Here is a 21480-nt window from a genome sequence, read left to right on the forward strand (position 1 = left end):
AGGAAGTGATCCCCGTTGCTAGGCAACAGCACGACAACACGTCAACTGTCTCTGACACAACTTGGTGACAAACTTATTCATTTTGAAGGTTCTATTTTGACTTTTTCCGCAGACTTTGGGTTTAAATGCACATTTGATCTAACCACTTTTTGTTTTACTTACAGGTAAGCTAGCTTGAATCGACGAATTTTCTTCTTGTTTCTTTGTTAAGCTAAAAAATAAAAGAGGAGGATGTATGTTGATCCTTCCACGAGTGCCCACAGACCTGCTTCTGGAAAAACTCAGGTAAAATCAACCATGATAAATATCACGTTTCAACCATTTCAAACTATCATTTAAAGCTATAATTTAGAAACTGTTTTTGACTTTCAGGACATTTCCAATTTCCATGTTTTAAAAAGTGTTTTTCCGGACATTTATTCAAATGAAATTATCGGGGAGAACCTTTTGTCTAATCTGGTCAAGACAAAAAATGGAAGAGACGGCTTTCACTGCAGATATGTTGAAGAGCTTCAGCAGGTTTGGAGACCTAGACCCTTGATTGTTCACATCTGCTTGGACTAAACCTATTATGATGATTCAGTCACACACTGTTTGTGTTCACAAACCCAGGCCTTCTTTGAATATAACCAGAGCATGAAGGAAACAGAAAAACTGAAGAGTCATTTGATCCAGGCCAGAGCTCAGGCTGCAGCCAAGGAAAAGCATGCCTTTGAGAGGATGACAGAGAATCTTGGAGACATTTCAGAGTACCAGGACCTTTTCATAGGTTTTATTTATTTTTATTTTTGCCATTTAATTCTAAATTATTGTTTGATCAATATGGAACATGGGGCTGCAACCTTAGGCTCTGGAGCCATTTGTGGCTCCTTTATTCCTCTCTTGTGGCTCTTTAGCTTTGATGAAAAGTGTCATGAATAAAAAGAATTGTTATGTAGTAATGGTCACATTGCTTTACCTAATAAAGTTTTGTCATCTCTGTTTAGACTTTTGTCATGTCAGATAATCGAGCAAAATGATGGCAAAAGGGTTACTCAGAATAAAGTTTGGCCTTGATTACAAAAGGGGTTTATTCAGACATACCTCTGGTTTGTCAGAAAATTCATAACCCCTGTTGTTAAAGTAAAAATATGTCCAACACAAGAGGCCTTCAGCTGTCATCTGTTTGCCCAGCTGTTGGACAGGACAAGTAAAAACAAGTTTATTCAGAGTGGTTAACTATTAGATTAACCTTTATGCACATATTCTTATCTCATAACCTTATTTTATTTAACATAGTATGTATTTTATTTTGAAAAAAACTTGAATGTGCTTCTATAAAAACTCAAAAGTAGTTGTAGTTGTTATATTATAAGAAAATACTACCTTTTTTTAAAAAAAATATTTAAAGGCCAGATGTTGTAAATTAATACTTTAATGGCCAAAAAAACATAAAGTGTATTTGTCTAAATTGTAAAGTGGAATTTTGCAGCTTTTGCTGGGTTTTTGGTCAATTAAAAAACTGTTACAAATGGCTCCTATACTGTATTAAAGGTTGCAGACCCCTGATTTAGACAAAAAGGCTTTTTACTGGAAATGAGAGGAAGTTCAACATTTTATTTAATTGATACTTATGCGTGATTTCCAGTCAAGTCTGCCTTTCCATGGTGTGTGGATGAAAATCTTCTTAAAGCAAATGACTTAATTTCTCCTCAAGACTACTTACCAACACAAGAGCCACCCGCCAGAGCTGCAGGTACTTGACCCTTTTAAGGACTTAATTTCATTAAACCAGAGTTTCATTGATTGAACATTTCTTTGTTCCATTTCTTTTCTTCTCAGATAAATACAATGTGGCTAAGCTTACCAATTCGGACACCATGTCTATGAAAAAAGAGCCTCGAGGTTATGGTTTTACACCCACTAAAGAAAAGACAAAGCTAGCAATGAGTGTTTTAGATCACAGCCTGACCTTGGACTCCAACTCAGATGGCCAAAGAGGGAAAAATGACCTCAAGAAGGTAACAAAAAATTCAAAGAGAACTGCTTTTAGCTCTACAATAATCTCATTTTCTGTTTTTATGATATGCCAACGCATAGAAGTGTTTAAAAACATTTTTTATTATTATATTAAATCCAATTGTACAAGTTAAGCAACAGGAAGAAATAAAAAAAAGCTAAAGACAGAGTTTTTTATAAAAAAAATAAATTGAATATCATTATGTCAACAAATGAAAATGTAAATGTAGTCAGAACAGTTATTAAAAATGTTTTTTCCCCCCTTATTTTACTTTTTTCCTATATCTATTTCATAGCCTGTGTACTGTACTACTTACATTTTCTATTTAAATAATGATTTTTTTTTTTACAAATTTCCAAATTATGCTGTGATTTAGGAGGTTTCTTTTGTTTCAAATATTCTTTCTAAATATCTTGGACTTGATTGGTGCTGGGAGCTCAGGATGCCGAATGATGATGACATTAAGATTTTGGTACTTTCGTGTCATAAGGCCAAAAATTATATTAAAACCTGTGTTTTAGAATGTCGCCCAAACCAAACCAAGACCAAAGTGGAAGGATGAGCTGAGCGCAACAGATCAAGTAGAAGGGATGAGAGAAATTCAGAAGCTGAAGGATCGCCAAAACTTCCTGCGCAATCCCCGTTTCCTCTCACCGACAGCAGAGCAGGGTGGCGTGTCTCTCATTCAGCGCAGGGGCCCATCAAAAACAAAGCATCAGAGTAAAACCGCTGAAGAGCAAAGGTACTATAGTGACGTGTGTGTAAAGACTTCCATTTTTACTGTATGGTAAATATTTATCCGGTGCTGATGCAGTAGGTCATCAGTTTGGGATATACTTTACATGAAAGGGGGCAAGCCCTTTACCTCAGTGGAAACAACTTTCCATGGGTTGAGTCCAGTAGATGAGTAACAGGATTCCCTTTGATACTCACTGCAACTTTTCCATGATTTTTTTTTTTCATCCATTGATTAGCAGACTGTGACTCATTGTATACAAACGGTGCTGTGTTTCTGCATCTCTCCATGCTTAAAAAAGCTGACAAGGAAACACTGGAATGTAAAACAGGCACCAAACGGGTTTTTTTTTTTTAAATAAAGGCCTTGTTATTTTAGCTATGCAAGACTTATCATGCTTTTTTTTCCATTACAAACCGGGGACAGCTTGTCAGGTGATCCTCCTCCCATATTTATTGCAAAGCCATCAGTGGTGACTTTTACTGGCTACAAAGTGGGGCATATCTATGAGGTTAGTTTCTGTGATTTCTTCCAAGCAATTCCAGCTTTATAAAGCATAGAAAAATTGTTGCACATGAATAGACACAGTGACGCTCCTTCTTTTGTTACAGACCACACTGGAGCTAAGAAATGTCACTTCTTCAAGCCGTCACATCAGAGTTTTGCCTCCCAACTCCCCTCACTTCTCCATTGGATTGGGTGAGCTCTTTCACCTTGCGTGGCGTTGAGCATCATCACTGCATGCAGTGTGGTGTGGAAAACTAAAAGAGTGACTAAAGTCTGTGACACGACGACAGAAGAAGCTGTGCTCTTTTCACCAGCAGCAAATACCTGCATTGTAAACCACACTCATAAGAGATGAAATGTGTTTTAACAGGGAGATTTCCCAGTGAAGAGGGCACCATTGCCCCCGGGATGAGCTGCAAATACTCGCTGCGCTTCATTCCAGACTCCCTTGAAGACTACAAGGATTTTCTAGTGGTCGAGACCCAAGCTGAACAGGTGCTCCTTGTGCCGATTGAAGCTCAACGACCTCCTCCTATACTCACCTGTAAGTATGGCTGCTCTTAAAGTCCCGCCCCGGTCATCTATTGATCTATTGTAAAAGGGTCCGCAGTCATCTTTAAATTATTATTGTGCAGTTTTTAGCCGTAAGATTAAAAAAAAAACTCAGTAATTTTCTAGTCATTTTCTGCAGAGCAGCCATAGTTCATTAGAAATTTGCCTCTGAGTGTTCGAAGGGGAGTAAGACTGTGCTGATTTCCCATGAGCTTTTCTTCATACTTCCTGCATCATCAGAAAAATGCCACCAAAAGCTCAATTTTCATCAGAGGGGGTCTTTAACAGCTTTGTCAATGTGAGGAATTGAATGGTTTTACAATTGATTCATTAGTTGTGGTTCTGTAAAATCCTCCGTAGTGCCGAAGGTTCTGGACTGTGGTTATTGTCTGGTTGGAGGACTGAAGTACGTTGAGTTCTTGTGCCAAAATGTTGGACAGAGCTCCGGGACTTTTTGCATCATTCCCAAAAGCCAGTGGCCTTTCTCCAACCTAAGGGTAAAACATCTCTTTGCTGCCTTTTAAAACCAAAAGCGGTAAAACAAATGGTATCAACAAAAATAATTGTATCTGTTTGAAAACTCTGAGTTTTGAAATGTAATCTTTGGTTTTGTGTGGTTAGTCTCTGTCAAGGACGTACTTCTCTGAGCAGCCTCCCTTTGCAGTGGGACCCTCTCTGTTTCAGCTGGAGCCCGGAGACACCACTGTTATAGAGGTAAGTTTGTCAATCTATAAGACTTTTTATTCTTACAAAGAATCAAAGTCGTAAAGAAGTAGTCAAAGTGTTCAGACCTTATCTAAAAATATGTTTTGAACTACAATTTAGCTCTATTGAGTGAATATTTTGCATGTTTGTAGGTGGTTTTCTCTCCAACTACTGCACAGAAGAGCCGACAGACTTACACATTTGTCTGCGACAACTGTCAGGTTAAAGACTTTTCAATCGAAGGTAAAATTTGGACACCAAAAGATATTCCATCAAGTCCCAATTCCATTTGAATCTCCCTTAAATTGGAATGACGTGCATTGGGTTTCCCAGGTGAAGGCCAGCTGGTTGCCCTGCAGCTCGTATCAGAAGAGAAGGAAACTCCTGAAGCTGGGGAAATTCACGACGTCACTGCAGAGCATTATGTCAGATTTGACGTGTGCAACCCTCATTCTGTGCAACATAAAAGGCTCGTCATCCGGAACAATGTGTGAGCCTCACACGTTTCGTTTTAAACACCACCACAATTCTATTTCGTTGAGCTTTCTATCTATCTATCTATCTATCTATCTATCTATCTATCTATCTATCTATCTATCTATCTATCTATCTATCTATCTATCTATCTATCTATCTATCTATCTATCTATCTATCTATCTATCTATCTATCTATCTATCTATCTATCTATCTATCTATCTATCTATCTATCTATCTATCTATCTATCTATCTATCTATCTATCTATCTATCTATCTATCTATCTATCTATCTATCTATCTATCTATCTATCTATCTATCTATCTATCTATCTATCTATCTATCTTTAAAGGAATCATCTGGAACTCTAGACACACAATGAAGTAGGTAGCTTGGTTTAATGACAGTTAAACTAACTTGCATACAGCTGGAAGGTTGACAACACTTCCTTTTTTTTATTTTATAAAATCACTATAATGCAAACCTTGTTTCTGCAAAAAAAAAAAAAGAAAAAGTTTTCCAAAATAAAACTCCTGTGAGTTTTGCTTTTACAGAAGTAAACAGAGAGAAATCCTTCCTTCCTTTTTTTTTTTAATCCTCTTCACAAACCTGGTTCTTTTTTCTCCTTTTGAAGCCACTTGGACCTGCCTTTTCAGTGGCAAATCAGGCAGCCCAATCTGTATCCCCTACCCCCAGGAGAAGTCCCCGAACCCTCTCAGATCCATTTTCACCCAGCCACAGATGATGCGTTTCGGATCAGCCCTGTGGCAGGTCTACTTCCTCCATATCAGGATCAAGAGTTCTTGCTAACCTTCTGTCCAAAAGAGGCAAGGGAAGAATGAATGAGAAGAAAATAGGATCTATCCTCTTTTTTTCAGTCAAACTGTTTATGTGCTTTTAGCTAAAGGATTACCATAGTGTCTGCCGCTTGGTCCTGAGAGATGCTCCTGATCCCCCATCAGAACCCAGAGACAGCAAGTACGATTCTCTGTATCTGTGTGTGTCAGTAGGACTAAAACCAGAGGGCATTGCATGCAAAGAAGAATGAATCACAAAAGATTTTCTGACATGGTGTGCCTGCATGATCATCAGCATCTTTCAGCCCGTGGAGACTGTCATTGCCATGGAAATAGAGGTCAAGGGGTCAACAGAGCCCTTTCAGATCCTTCTGGAGCCCTATGCCATTATAATCCCAGGAGAGATTTTTGTTTGCACCACCACTCACAGGCAGTTTAAGGTTACACTTTTTTTTTTCCTTTTGGCTAAAATAAATATGAATAAATAGTTTTACTTACTTTAAAATTCTGTTTATATTCCAGATGTGGAATCATAGTAAAACCTTCATATTATTTCAATGGGAGAAGCTGAAGAGCAGTTACCACACGATGGTTGTAGAGCCCCCTACTGGAAGAATAGGTGCATTGCTCTTTAATATTTATTCACATGAAAAAGTGGATTTCCCTCCTCTTTTCATCTATTTTTTTTTATTTAAACTTATTTCTTTCATTTTTTTTTGTCCAGAGGAGAACGAATGCTTTGATTTTGACCTCATTTTGTCTGGAAGGAAACCGGAGAAGCTGAAGACAAACTTAATTTGCAACATAGAGCACCACCTTCAACCCATCACTCTACCAATAGAAGTCTCTTTTAAAGTAAGAGCTAACTGGTGATACATTTCTAACAGTGCTTTGTCCCTTTGATATTCTCACACATGTATTCTTAAATAGGGTCCCATGGTGACTCTGAGTGTTCCCAGTGTGGACTTTGGGCTTGTGAGGCTTGGAGAACAGACTCACAGGAGCCTGGAACTCACAAACACCACCCAGCTCGAAGCTTTCTGGACACTGATGGAGAAGGCTGAGCTGGAGGAGAGCCAAGTCACACAGGTTTGGACTCAGAGAAGGAACCCATGACAGATACAAGCAGGTTTTCTTTTTCTTTTTTCATTTCTGTTAGTAATCTGTGTCTAAACCTAGATCTCAGTGAAGCCATGCAGTGGAATGCTGCCACCGCTGGGTTCCTGCAGTGTAGAGGTGATCTTCACGCCACAGTTCTGCCAGCAGTTTAAAGCAGAACTGGAGCTAGAAGTTGAGAACGGACGCGGATGGTGAGTAAAATCATGCAGCAAAATCCTTACAAAACTTTCTTCTGTTAAGTCAATAGCAGCTAAATAAAGAAATTCTGCTCCCCATCACAAACTTGTATGTCCTAACAGCCACGTTTGGATTCAAGCAGATGTGCAGTCTCCTCAAGTGTGTCTCCTTAACTGCAAGCTCGCCTTTACTGAAATTTACCTTGGAGTTCCAAAATCCGCCTCTGTAACGCTTTTCAACCAGACTGCGCTGCCAGCAAAGTTCAGCTGGGTGGTATGCTCCTCTGCTTCAAAGAACTCACTGAGCGGTGACAACACATCCAGCAGAAAGACTCTAATCTGCATCTTATCTGTTCATATTGTTAGGGGGATGACTCATGCATCCCTGTGTGTGTGTTTTTCCCCCTGCAGAGTCAGCTCCATGGTAAACAGTGCTCATTTTGTAGCGCCAGTTTTTTTCCTTCTTCCGGTGTCCTTGGACCAAATGAAAGCCTGGAGGTGACAGTAGAGTTCACCTCTCACGCTGATGTAAGTCCCACTTTGAAGACCTGGAAAGCGGAACATTTTCTTGTGGCATGATAGGGGACACATCTTAAGACAATTAAGCACAAATTTCTATTTCTGAATAGAAATGATTGCTGTTCGAAAAAGAGTGAAGTTATGACGTATGAACCACACTGGGCGAGCCAGAAGCTCCGTGCTCTGCTCCATTCTGATGCATCCACTTGTAGACGTCTTTGTTTTCTTTATCTGAGCGGACATCTGGCTCAAAACCGTGCAGCTGGATAGCTCTGATATTGCTCATCATTTTTGTTGTACCGGTAATGTTAGGTTGGGGGTGTGAGGGACTGTAAGCTAGCGGGAGAACGTGTGAAAACAGAGAGCTCTCAGCAACAGGGAGGGTAAGAAGGGAGGACAACGCAGAGGCGAATTTCTACTGAACTACTGCCGCTCTGAAGAAACGACAGAGCGGCATAACCATAATTACCACTGGGAATGCTTTTAGAGTTGATCAAAAGATGATTGGACTTTGAGCACAGGTGTGTGTTCAATCAAGTACACAATGTTGCTAAAATGCTGGTTTCTTTTTGCTCTCAGAGAACATGTTTTATTGACTTAGTGTTTTTATGTTCTTAGCTGGAGCTAACTGAAGTGGCTGCGCTCTGTGAGGTGGAGGGTATGAACTTGCCTCTGATTCTTGGAATTGCTGCTTCTAAACCCAAGAAACTCAGTGTGTCCTATTCGCTGCCCAGTGACGGGTAACAAACCCGGTTTTGCATTTGAAAACCGCGCAGAGCGCAAGCCAGGCGATAAAATATTCAGTCCTTGTGTTTTCCATACTTTGCAGTTTCCCGCTGAATGGTCGTTGCACTTCACCAGTGGAGCTTGACTTTGGAGATGATGTCATTTTGAAGAACCCTGTCACCAGACAGCTGCTGATCACCAATCAAACTGCAATCGCAGCTCCTTTTGCCATAGAGGTTGAATACTTCACCTGCAAGGTTTTAAAACCAGAACCAGAACAAGGGTAAGGGTGCTGTCAGTCACAGAATACCTTTACCGTCACAAACAGACATGGTTGTATCTTACTCACAGATGCCCAAAAGTCAGGACCAAGCTCCAAACTATAAAAGCAGAGAAGTTAGAAGCTAAAACGCAGGAAGGTGAGCTTCAAATCTTTGTATTTGTTCAAAAAAGCAGAAAGCATCTGTGGTTTGACTTGTTTTGATTGTTTTTCTCATCAGAGTTTGTCAGTCAGCTCCTTGCTGATGGGAGAGGCGCAGCGTTCCGTGTGGTTCCAGACTCGGGGCTGCTGGGGCCATTTGAAACGCAAACTGTGGCTGTGACCGCCGTCACCGACATGTGGGGGGAATACAGCGACAACCTCATATGCAAAGTGTGTTTTTAATGTGATCTGAGAGCTTCTCCAGGATTATGTTTTATTATTCATTATTTCATGGAATAAATGGAAATGGCGTTTGCTTTCCCACGGAAGGTTGGCGATCTGGAAGCAGTGATTATTCCACTGCGGATGGCTGTCAGAGGCTGCCCGCTCTACTTCCAGATGACTGGTCCAAGAACAGATAACCAGTTCCAGGGGCCAATCATACGGTCTGTTGCACTCAGCATGTCTCTTTTTTACATGTTAGTTATAATGTTGTGTACTTTAACTAGATTATCCTGCTTGTGTTGTTAGTTTTGGCACCTGCATACCCGGAGGTGACACCGTTTCTCATCCTCTACGCATTAACAACCCCTCCACATTTGGCGAGTCTTTTAACTGGAAGCTGTTTGTTTGACTTGAACATTTCTGCTGTTTGGCATCTTTCTGAATTAAAGAAAGTTCAGAGGAGCTGCTGTTTTCTGTACGACAGACATCCGCATGGACTGGGAGACCTACAACATCGAGAAGGACGACAGCAAACTGCTGGATGTGGTGCTGGCATTTGGAGAGCCGTTTCCTCCCAAAGATGCTGACGGCAGTGAAAAGATGAGGAGGCTTTCTGAGATACGGGGGGAGAAGACCCCCACACTTGGATCTGATGGAACTTCCTGCAGCACTGCTGCACAGGTGCATTCAGGGAGGAACCTGCACGTTTTATGCCAACCCTTCCTCAAACCAAACTCTATTAGTTTCAGGGAGAGGAGGACCAAGGAGATGCAGAAGGAGAGGAAGGTTGTGCTTTAACATCTCATGCAAAGAAAAAACTTGTCTCCGTCCACATCCGGCCTCACGTGGGGAAACTCTCCGATTATCCCTTCTGCATCAATCCACAACAAATAGTTAGAGATTTTAGCCATACTCATTTTAAAGTTTGAACACTGTTCCTCTGGTTACGAACAGTTTTCATTTCTGTTTAAATATCAAGGTGATTCCAGCGAAGAGTGGAGCGACCATCCACGTTTCTTTCACGCCCTTGACTCCGTCTGAGTGTGTTTCCGAGAGCAGATGTTCGGGCCTCGCTCTGGGTTTCATGAGCCTCGACTTTGAGGTGCACATTCTTTAATATTTGGACCCAGAAAAGAAAAAAATTAAGTTAAATGATTTTGGGATACTGTGTGTTTTACAGATGGCTGCGTGTGTTCCAGGTAAAGTCAGAAGGGCACAGGGTTTGGAATTACAGCCTGTCAGAGTGGATCTACAAGCAGCCGTGAAGCCTGCAGCGTAAGCAATTACATTCATACTATTTATGTCTCCCAGACCCACCGTGCATCCAACTCAATTTATGTTTCCTAAATTAAAATGAGCTGAGGTTAGGCGAGCGGGCACAGAGGTGGTCTGATTGAGCCGCTTTTCTTCCCCTGGATTCCTGCTGATGCAGGCTGTTAGTGCAAATGGAGGAGGTGGGCGAGGCGCTGGAGTTTAAGGCCTCTGCTGGTGATTTACTGAAAGTGGATTCACACAAGGAGGTGGGTTGACGGCAGTTATCACCGGTGCATGAATAACTGTTTCAAATTGTGCATAACATTTGGAGAAATCAGCGGGGCGTTTGTTGTTTCGTTCCCCTAGCTGGTGGTTTGCGAATTTGACGTTTCACAGACATTTCAGCTGAGGAATACTTCAGAGGTGGCTTTGCACTTCAGAATGGAGACTCAGCCTCCATTTTCAGTGTTAAAGGCTAAGCAGAAAGTGTTCAGCACCTCCAGCCGCCCTTCTGCAGGGAGCAGACAGGCTCTGGTGCTTCAGCCAAGGGACACCATGCAGGTGAAAAGATGTGAGGGAGGCAAATTTAGATGATTTAGGTGCAAAAATCACGCCTCTCCTCACGAACGCTACAGGTGAAAGTGGCTTTTCACCCTACCATGCATCTTGTGGACACAGCAGACCAGACAGAAGAGAAAGTCCCACCAGGGGTGACACTGGTCAACACTGAAAAGGGTCTGAAGAAATTGAAGTTTGAGCAAAACCTCCTGATTCACTATAGCAACAACTCTCTGCAGGTTAGAGACATCAAGGCAATTTACTCTGATTTGTGTTTCTCTGTGAGCAAATGGATCTTCTTTCTCTGCAGATTGTGCCTCTCTGTGCTCATTTACTCCTGTCCACGCTGAGCCTCTCCACTGACCGTCTCAGCTTTGGAGTTTGTTACGTTGGGCAAACAAAAAGCAGAGAAATAACTCTTTCTTGCAGAGGATCCCACACCTACTGGAAATCAACTGCAAGTAACCACTCATCCGTTGACACATAACCATCAGAGAAGGCTTTCTTTTGGTTATTTACTAAATTTATATTTCTCACCTTCACTACAAAAACAGATCCCTTAGAAATAAGTCAAAAATCCTGGCTAATTTTCTTTTAAATAACAGTAGGCAAGAAAAAAGGCCAATGGGGTAAGAAAAAACAAGAAAGAAATTTTAGTCACTGTTACACATTTTCTCAAACTAAGACAATTTTGCTTTTGAAAATCTTTCCTGATGAGATTATTTTTCTTGCAAGACAGAGAATAAGACTATTTTTCTTGTCTTTATTCCATTGTTTTTCTAATTCTCTTTCTTTCTTTTTTAAAGTATTTTCTGCCATTTTTTGCCGCTTAACTCCTACTACAATTTTTCCGCTATTTTAACCATTCAACTATTCAAATGTTCAGTTCATTCAGCTCATTCCTTTCAGCTATGACTTTTGGTCCTTCAAATCCTTGAACCTTTCCAGGAGTTTTGCCTCCATTGAAATACATGGAGAATCCTTGTAGCAGAAGCTCGCTGGTTCGAGACCCAGCATTTTTCACAAAAACATCTTTTTTGTTATTGTGCTGTTTTCACTTTATTAATGGTCAACTTTGATCATTTCTTTATTTTATTTTTTTGTTTTTGCCAATTTTTACCCTTGCATTTTCTTCTGGAAATTCAGCTCCTTCTAGTTTGTTTAAGACTCAGTTTGTGCAGTGATCCTGAAGTGAGTCTGTTCCTGTTTCTACAGGCAGATAGTCGGGAATCTCACGTTTTTAAAGTTACACCAAACTTTGGGCTGCTCCGGCCGAAGGAGCCCCATGGGACCTGCAGCGTCAAACAGCATCTTCAGATCAGCTTCACTCCCAGGTAAACAAACCAAAATAGAAAGATAACAGTAAGGACGTCAGACTCACGGGCGGGAATGTCGTGTGTTTCAGTGAGGACAGGGAGTTCAGGGCTGTGGTGCTGATTCAGGCGCCTCTGGTCAAAACTCCTCTCACTCTGGAGCTCCAAGGAACGGGAACGTTTGACGAGATGTCGAGATGTGTGTCAGAGTTATCTCCTGTTAGCATTTAGTTTGGGAATCTAAAACCTTTTTGAAATGTTTCAGACTTACAGCAGATAGAAGTTTGTTTGTGAGTCAAACTAATATAAGGATTTGATAAATAAAACAGTATGTTAAAGAAATTTGCCTCAGAATTCAGTGAAGATGGGAATGTGGGTCCAAAACACAGAATTCTTCAAACTTTTCAAACAAAATCTTTAAGGTTTTAAATTGAGTTTAAAAATTTGCTGAAAGTTGACAGATTTCTTTACTGTCTGACAACTAATCTTATCTTAAAGCAATCTTCTTGGAGAATTTTGAGAGTAAAAAAAAAAATGTTCTTTTAAAAATATTCTTTTCTTTTTGCAAATAGCCATTTGTTGAAAGCTGACGTCTGAAACTGATCACTGCTAAAGTGACCAATCATTCAATAAAGTTAATAGTAGAGGTAAAATCAAACGAACAAGGTTCTAAAACAATAAAGATGTCTTGTAAAGATGCAAAGTTAAAATGTAAAAAGTGAAAGATTATAATATCATTGTGGATTTTTGACTAAAAGGCATAAAATGAGCAATGTTTATAAAAGAAAATACGTTTTTTAAATGTGCGCACAATGTGCTTCAATGGACAGCAACTTTTGAAAACAGCTTTTAAAAGCTGAATACAATTGGAAACAATGTCGACTTTTGCTTGTCTAATAAAGATTTGAACAATATTTTTGATGAAAAAATTCTGAAAGTTGATTTTATGGTCAGTTTAAAACGATCATTGGGCACAAAATAGCCTAATATTTTAAAAGCTCTAAAAGAGAGTAAAGCCAAGACTACAAGCAGAGTAGAGTTACTTATCTGATTGAATTAAAAAAATAAAGAAAGAAACACAGAGCAACAACATCAGGCAATGATCCCTTACTGCAGACTGCTGACTCATAAATCAAAACAGATAAAAGCATCAAGAGTCAGATTATGATGTACACAAACACTATTGTGCATTTAATAACTTGTCTGGTGTCAAAACAGTCTAATGCTGAGGTTTTTAAATCTTTAAATCCTCAATAGTCCTCTGATTTTATTGCAGAATAAATAAAGGATGTTTTTTTGACAGGCCGGATTCTGCTTAAACTCACTAGACCTCCAGATAAAAGGTTTCCTTCTTCGCGTAATTCTCTGTTTATCATTGAACAGTTTTACCACACGAGTCTTTGATAAACACACTGTGCTGCTGTGACATTTTTACAAAGTCTGCTGCAGTAAAATAAGCAAAATGAAAACAGACACAAAGGCTGGATAAGAAGAAAAAAAAAAGCCTTAAGCTGGGTTTCTCCATTAGGAATAATGTACCAGAAAGGCTTTTGACCTTAAAAGAGAATGTTTTTGCTGTAGCTTTATTGATTTTTAAGTCAACAATATTTTTTAAAACATAAGGAAGGGAACAGTATGTCCTCGTGTATTTATATTCATAACTTGTGCAGTAATATAGAGAAAAAAGCTGCTCCAACACCTAAATACCTTAGATCATAATAATAATAATAAATCTTACATTTCTGCAGGTACGTGTTAGATAATCTATCGACTTTATGAAGTAAAAACAAAACATCAGCTGGAGAAGAGATTGGACTTTTTCTCCAGAGACCTCAAAGCTCTCATCCTCAGCACAGTTTAGCAGTGCAGACATCTGCAAGCAATACTGAGAGAGTCCTCAGAGAGATGCAAATATCCAATTGCTATTCACTGCACTCAGTCTCACACAGAAAAAGGCATTTCTGACCAAAACAGCTCTGCATGGAAATGCTGGGACACTCGTGAAGGGGTAAAAAGCTGCTTCTGGACATCTCCGTCTTCAGGATTAGGCTGCTTTTTTGTTGTTAAAATCAGTGAAAACATTTTTATCTGTGTCAACGTAACAAATATGAGCCCCAGTGACTGTCACCTTTCATCACATTTGAGCTTGCATCATCGAGACTACATTACCTGTTGCGTAAACATCACCTGCAAGCCGATACTCTCACTCTTGACGAGGCAAACCCACAAGAAAGCCACCCAGCAGGAATGACCTGCTGACGTGTTTAGAGCCTGGGAGATCAACACTGACAGTGTCTGTAATCGGACTTAAAGGGACTTGTTTTTGAGCGCTTCACTGGTCACGTCGTCATTTGTAAGAGAGTCAGGAAGTGGAGGTTGCAGCTTCTTAGAATGAATACCAAAAAAAATGTTTTTTAATTTTAAAACAATGACAGTTGTCATTGAGGTCAGCCAACATAGAAACAGAACAGAATAATGCACAAGAAGTGGCAATACCATCATGTTTTCAGTGTTTTACCTACAGTGGTTTCCCACTAGTTACTGCAGAAAAATAAGGGGCAAAAAATACCACCTTAAATCTTTGATTTTATCTCAAACATTTGAGATAAATCAGTTGGAACTGTGGTCGCTTATTAAAACTAAATATGGAGCGACCTTGATCCTGAATTCTGACCTTATCCTTGTGAAACAAAAAACATTGGTGTTCATTGAAATGAGCAGACAAACATCAAATTATATGTTTATGAGACTGGCTGTTCAGGCTGTACCCTGCCTTTGCCCAACAGCAGCTGGGTTAGCTCCAGCAACCCCGCGACCCCAAACACCAAGACTCTAGTTCATGTGTGGTTGATGATATTTATAGGGTTATTCGTTTTAATTTGTTTTTGAATTGTATGCTCAAACAAAAGAAAAAAATAGTATTTAAAAAATTCTTGATAAAGATAAATAAATATCAAAAATAAATATTTACTCAAGTGCTCTTGGAATACCTGTCAGTGCTGGTTGTGTAAAATTCAGACTGACATTTGGGGTTTGTCACAGAAAGTGTAAAACAAAATTTTTTGGGGGGGGAAAAAGGTCCAATTCCTTGGTAATTTTCACTTTCTGGGATCAATCAAGTTTTATTCTATTATTTTCTAAAATGTTTGTTTTTTTATTCTGAAAGGGTGAAAAAACACAATTAAAAAAATATATCTAATTTTATCATCTGTATTATCAATCCTGTTATGTTTAAAAATATATAAGATACATGAGGCATCATTTATTTATCCTATTTATTTAGTTAGGAATCTTTCCCCTGCATTTTATTCCCACCGCCATCAGACTTTACAACTCATCTGTATGACCAGGTCATCAAAAAATAGTCTTTTATTTATCTATTTGTTTATTTACAGTTTTTTGTGACTATTTGGTGTTCTGTGAGTTTGCATTGTTGTTTTCTTTTAAACTGCCATGATGGGTGACTTTCTTCTCTGTAAAACCAATAAAGTTCAATTCAAAATGGCTAAAAAAAGCTTCTGAAAGGTTTTATTAAGTGAATAAATAAATAGACATTTCTCTAAAAAATACAATTACAAAACATTTAGTCTTTTAATCAATATAGAAAAGTGTTTCTTGTACGCTACAAGATTGCCAAAAGTCATAACCAAGACAATGAAATAAATAAATAATACGAAACAAAAAAAATCCAAAGAAGTATTAAAATACATGCAAACTCTTAAAGAAATATTGACTTGTTGATGTTTAAGTGTATAATTCCAATAAGATTTACAATTTGTCACAAAACCCCCCGTTTTGTCACCTGTATGTTCCTTATATGTCCACAAGAGGGCAGCATTTCCCGCAGTTCGACCCTCGCTGCCTAGGTTTCGCGTCATCACTTCCTGAAGCTCACGTTGCCTGTGACGTCAGAGGCGCAGCTCCGAGGACAACTCACCTCCTCGGTTCCTCAGTGTGTTGAGACGGAGCGCAGCGTGGGCTGGACAAACTTTCCTCCGCTCCTCATCGCCTTGATTTTGTTTTTGTTTTTTTCTCGACCTCCAGCCGCGGAATATGCAGCTTTAACAGCAGGGACCCTCCCTCCGCCAAAGTCCAGCGTCTTCATGTTTCCTGAGCGCAGTTTCCGGATTGCAACTCACTCTTTTTTGGAAGGATTTGCTCTGCATGTTGTTCTGAGATTTTTCCACCGCTCATCTGCTGTAAATTAAAGCCACAATCCACCTGAACTTGTCAGATCTTGGAGGAATATGGACTCAGTGAGACACCAAGGTAAGGCTCTCCTCTGCCCTGCAGTCAGATTATTGATGATGTCACTCACATTTGACTTCATTTCCTCCTTTATTTAATTAGTCAGAAAAGTGTGTTTTGACAGCAGCCTTGTTGTTGCCCAGGCCTTCTTGAGGCTGGAAACTTACTTGGACAGCTTCCAGATTTTACTGCAACTGTTTCCATGGTGAAGTAGAAAGTGGACAAGCCAGAAATCAACATTTCTGTTCTGCTTCAGTCAAGAGGTGAAAAAATATGCTGGGAATCCTCTCTGAGAAATCAATCAAGTGATGTGTTTTTTCACATGCTTTTCATAATAAAACCCAGAAGAGATCTGTAGAACTGACCATGCAAAGTGATTTGAAATGTCACCACCCTGATTGTTTAGGTCTTTTCGTGTCACGAGGCGCTGAAACATGTGAAGGACGTGTCCACAGATGTGTTCCACACATGATCATTTGAAGAAGTGAATGTGGGAACATAGAGGAGTCAGCTGGTGCATGAGCGTGTTGAGCTTTCAGGCTCAGAAACTCCCACAGAGTCGAGTGGAAAGTGTTCCTGGGCCGAACAAAGACTGAGCTGATAACAGGAATGAGGATCATGTCTGTTTGGTTTTTATCATAGTAAGGGGGGGAAAAGAAAGCAAACTTTCTATAATTCTTACAGTTCTTTTTTTTAATCTATAGATTCAAAGAAAGCAGAAAAGTTTGTGTTAATCTATGCTGTGCTATAATATAAGTGGTTTTATGGTTATTTATAGTCCAACTAATTGCTTAATAGCTTTCTAAATAGTGTTTTATGAGTTTTAAATTGGGCGACTGTAGCCTTAGATTTCTAAGAGAACGTCCAAAAGAAGTCCTGAGATGATATTTTTATGTAAGTTATTTCAAAACAGTCGTTCTTTATACTGTAATGTAACAAAGTGCTGTGCTCTAAAACAAACATTATAAAGCTAAGCACAAAAGTGTCAAAGTAGAGCCACACACCCCCTTCACTGGTGGAGAAGATAAACATTGGGGAAATAGGCTGAGCTCGGAAAATGTTGGTTGGTGGAAAAGCTAATAGTCGGGACCACCTCCTCATGGGGGGCAGCTGTATAGTCAGCCAGGTGCAGCATCATAGGCGGGACCCCGGCGACACCGCAGCCAGGCGGCGATGACGGTCTCCAGCTACAGCCGCTGCAACTGAACAGCAGAGAGAGAAGATTAAAATGAATTATTAATAATTAGGGCTGCACAATATGAGGGAAACTCACAATTTGCGATGTCAGTGATCACTATTTCGATGGCGATATAAGTTGCGATACATGAAAAAATAGCAAAACATCATTTCCATTTCACTGCTACAGATGAATTTAAATAAGAGTTAACCTTCTTCTACATAGGAGGCGATCATCTAACATAAGAGACCTCCATCCGATTGGTCAACAACGTGAAGGCTTCCGTCTGATTGGTCAAATGCATAAATGGATTTATTTGATACGTTAAATACATCAAGCTGCCATAAGATTGTTTTAGCACATTTAATGTAACCATTTATTGCAATTTTCGCTGTCTTTTGCGATATGCATATTGCACATCTTGATATCGCGATAACGATACATTTGCGATTTATTGTGCAGGCCTAATAAAAATCAGAAGACATGGCAAAACAGATAAAGACAGAATAAAAATACTAAAATTAGATAAAAGCAAGGTTAAAAAGATGAGTCTTGAGCCTTTTTTTCTTTAAAGCTCCCTGATCGTCTGGCAGACTGTTCCACAAAGATGCCTCTCTGTAAGTTTTCACAGTTGGAATAGTTAGTAAACCAGTGCCGGAGGGTCTCAGGGTCTGCGAGGCTTCATATTTTACATTAACGACAAAAGAGAATCCAAAACTCAATCCTGAAGCAGACGGGAAGCAATGCATGGGGTCTTAAAATCGGGGTGATGTGAATCTCCTGATCTGAAGGTTCTTGATTTTATTTGTTTGAAGACCAGCAAGCAGGGCGTTACAATAATCAATTTGACTGATCATAAGAGCGTCCCCATATTAGCTAAAGAGAGAGAAATGGGCGGAGCCTAGCCACATTTCTAATAAACCCGTTTGAATCACCTGCTTCTGGTTCCTTAAAATGTCCCACTCCAGTCATCTATTTTAGAATAGTTTTTTTACTGCTTTTTTAATTAGTATTATGTGGTTTTAGCCAAAATCATGAAAAAACTGTGTCGTCTTTTAGGACATAGTTTCTGCAGAGACGCAGGAGTTCATTAGAAATTTGCCTCGGAGTTGTGGGCGGGACTTTTAGCAGGGAGTAAGCCTGCGCTCATTTCCCATCATCCCTTTGTCTACACACTCTCTCCCACTAGTTTACAGCCCCTTCACAACCCCAGTCTAACATTAACGGTGCAGCAATGATGGCGAGCAATATTGCAGCTATCCAGCCGTAAAGTTTTGAGACAGATAAAAACTTGAATTAGGAAAAAAAAAGATGCACATGGTTCTATTTGACTGCAATTGGATGCATGAAAATTATGAAATTGAGCTTTTCCAACTGCATTTTTCTCATCTGCTTCTGATTCACAATGTTATTAAAAAGAAATATTCAGAAACGCAGTTTTAATGTTCATTTTCTTTAAATATGTCTTTCATTGTAAGAAAAAGGTTACAAGAACATGTTAGAAACTTCTTTTTCATTGTAGTGGCTCTTTAATAGTTTCTGGTTCTTGTTCCTTAATGTGTGTCTGGTTGTCCTGCAGCATCTATTAATGAGAGGATTTGTTAGTTTGGTAAAAATCCTTGTTTGAACCTTTAATGGTTCTTTAGATACTTAGCATTGTTCATGTCCTGTTAACACAATAAATGCATTTAAAAAACACACAACAAGAATGAAAGGGCTGAGGGGCTCCCTGAAGTCTGTCTGGGTCACCTTCCTTTATCTTTGAATGTGCAGCAAGGTCCAGCCCCTGACCGCTCCAGAAACCCAGAGGAAGTTGTCCCGATTGAGCTTTGTCTGCATGCTCTGTCTGACCCAAAGGACAATGCCATCAGCGGCGCTGGGAGCTGCAAGGACGGCCGGAAGCAAAACATGCAGGCAGGCGTGTGGGATCTGTCACCGGGCAGATTTTCATCCATATCTACAGGATTTCATTTTGCAACGGAATCTAAATGAAGCTTCAATCACTCATCCAGAGTCTTTACTTTAAAAGCTTCAGACTCTGGAAAACCACAGTGGTTCTGTAGAGCCCATTGAAGTACATTGACTGCGTTTCAGCTGCCTTTGGCTAATAAAACACACTTGGAACGACTAATCACTTCATAACAATAGCTATTATAAAATATTTTGATTAAAAATAGCAACTAACGAGACTTATTACTACAAATATATTCATATAATCCTTTTCAACGTGATTATTTGTATCTGATGTTGCATTTTTGATGGTCTCAGATGGGTGAATTTGTTCGAGCTAACACTAAAAAAAAGAAATATGTATATCCATCCAGATCCATCGACTCCTTTATTTTCTGCTCTGGAACATCATTGTTTTCAAAACATGTTGGTTGAATCCTGAATAATTCACGAGACTCTCTTAATGCCAACTTTTAGGAGCTCGGGTGAAACCGGATCTCCTCCAACACGGCTGATGTTTGTGATACCAGAGCAGCTAAAAGTTAAAAAAGAACACGCTTCGTTAAGCAATTGCTCTAGTCTAGAAGCCACATTTCAAACCAGTAAGAGATGAGATTTCTCCTTTCTGGTTAGCTTTTAAAGCCACGCATTTCTTACCAAAATATGACACACATCAGGAAGTAACAGTTGCAGTTACCTTAACAGACCACTAGAGGAAGGTTTCAGACAATTTTATACTAAAAATAAATACAGCCTGGTTTCTAAAAGGTTTTTCCCCCCAAGACAATGTGGAGGTGTTTTGTTTACATATGATTTTTAAAAATTTGGTTAGAGCTTAAACATCTGTATAGTAATGCACATTATTAAAAACTGTATAGATCTACATACACGTCCAACTTTACACTTTTTTTTACCTAAAAAATGGGTGACGTCAGACATTATTTGCTGAGGGTAAATTATTCTGTGGCTCACTTAAGGAACAGGTCAGGTGACGACTTTCTATTGTGTTGACTTTTCCAATTTTTTGTAGCAAAAGTATTTATTGCAGATGTGATGTCCTCTGAATACGTCACGTACCTCTGTGCGTCTTTTCTTTTTACATCGTTCACTTGTTTCACTATGAACTGTGCATAACTGGATCTATTTGTCTGCAAGTAGATGCATCAGAATGTAGTGGAGCGAAAGGCTTGTGCCCTGTCTGTTGTAGACTTCGGGTAAAAACTACAGGCTTTTTTTAAAATGGTATTTTGTCATCAAAGTCTGATTTCCATAAGGAATACTCAGTAATGTAGTTGTAAAATGATGTATGTCCTCCATCATGGGGAAAAAAATGCTACAAGGACACGTTTAACCCTTGTGCTATCCTAGGCACTCTAACATTGGGGTTGGGTCATCTAGACCCACTAGACAGTGCGCTGAACCTTTTTTCTTCAATGATTTGTGATCTTCACTGGTGTCCATGGATTACATGAAATCTTTCTACTTTTATCCACCTTTGTCATGGTAGGGAGAACACGTCAATGTAAGGGTGGAGTCATCTAAGATGGCATGTGTTTTTCATCAAGACTTACAAAACAGATCTATGAAACAAAACGTTAAAGCCCTGCAGGACAAGCCTGCATAATAAATCGCAAATGTATCGTTATCGAAATATCAAGCTGTGCAATACCCATATCGCAAAAATGTGAAAATTGCAATACATCGTTACCTTAAATGTGGTAAAACAGCTTGAAGTCTTTAAAGAATCAAACAAATCCATTTATGCATTTGACCAATCGGACGGACGCGTTGTTGACCAATCGGATGGAGGTCTTTTATTTTTTTTATTTAGGATCTCTTTTATGTCAGATGCTTGCCTCCTATGTAAACGAGGGTCATTTGGAGTTTAATTTAAGTTATGTTGACGTTTAAATTAAACTGTTGCAGTGAAATGGAAATAATGGATTTGGTTGTTTTGCTATTTGTTCATGTCTCGCAAGTTAGATCATCATTGCAAATATTGATCGCTAATATCGCACAT

General features: G+C 39.4%; 2 protein-coding genes across 9 annotated transcripts in view; both read left to right on the top strand.

Annotated features, from left to right (window-relative positions):
- dlec1 (DLEC1 cilia and flagella associated protein) lies at positions 1–12427 on the top strand. 7 transcript variants are annotated; one of them, XM_078938759.1, is made up of 39 exons: positions 1–88; positions 165–285; positions 373–519; positions 613–769; positions 1628–1735; positions 1822–2000; positions 2521–2741; positions 3162–3246; positions 3347–3434; positions 3613–3786; positions 4155–4291; positions 4416–4508; positions 4652–4742; positions 4833–4989; positions 5612–5804; positions 5879–5955; positions 6070–6214; positions 6297–6393; positions 6499–6629; positions 6705–6863; positions 6954–7084; positions 7193–7343; positions 7481–7597; positions 8207–8328; positions 8418–8597; positions 8666–8733; positions 8815–8966; positions 9066–9181; positions 9267–9337; positions 9445–9641; positions 9704–9853; positions 9940–10062; positions 10141–10235; positions 10393–10480; positions 10581–10775; positions 10850–11011; positions 11083–11233; positions 11992–12106; positions 12178–12427. In XM_078938759.1, the coding sequence occupies exons 2-39, from the start codon at positions 232–234 to the stop codon at positions 12314–12316; spliced, it is 5016 nt and encodes a 1671-aa protein (XP_078794885.1). In that variant the 5' UTR covers positions 1–88; positions 165–231; the 3' UTR covers positions 12317–12427. The 7 variants fall into 7 exon arrangements, 5 of the variants coding, with proteins under 5 accessions (XP_078794885.1, XP_078794888.1, XP_078794887.1 ...); XM_078938762.1 differs by having other exon boundaries at positions 10611–10775; XM_078938761.1 differs by having other exon boundaries at positions 9710–9853.
- A 3551-nt stretch (positions 12428–15978) lies between these two features.
- Positions 15979–21480, top strand: part of map3k22 (mitogen-activated protein kinase kinase kinase 22) — a 39691-nt gene continuing 34189 nt past the window's right edge. Inside the window, exons 1-2 of one of the 2 annotated variants that reach the window (XM_078938764.1) lie at positions 16045–16354; positions 16477–16596. The gene's annotated coding sequence lies outside the window, so the exon portion shown is untranslated. Of the gene's footprint in view, positions 16355–16476; positions 16597–21480 lie in introns of both variants that reach the window. The other variant, XM_004081282.5, reaches the window with a different exon arrangement.

Source organism: Oryzias latipes, chromosome 20 (genome assembly GCF_053564925.1).
Source record: "Oryzias latipes strain Hd-rR chromosome 20, Olatipes_Hd-rR_3.1".
NCBI classification, from domain to species: Eukaryota; Metazoa; Chordata; class Actinopteri; order Beloniformes; family Adrianichthyidae; genus Oryzias; species Oryzias latipes.

Excerpts from the sequence above, each read along its gene's own strand:
- dlec1 (XM_078938759.1), top strand. The coding sequence starts at position 232 with ATGTATGTTGATCCTTCCACGAGTGCCCACAGACCTGCTTCTGGAAAA. Across the intron at positions 6,215-6,296 it reads CCACTCACAGGCAGTTTAAG|ATGTGGAATCATAGTAAAAC; the intron begins GTTACACTTTTT and ends TTTATATTCCAG. Across the intron at positions 7,085-7,192 it reads GTTGAGAACGGACGCGGATG|CCACGTTTGGATTCAAGCAG; the intron begins GTGAGTAAAATC and ends ATGTCCTAACAG.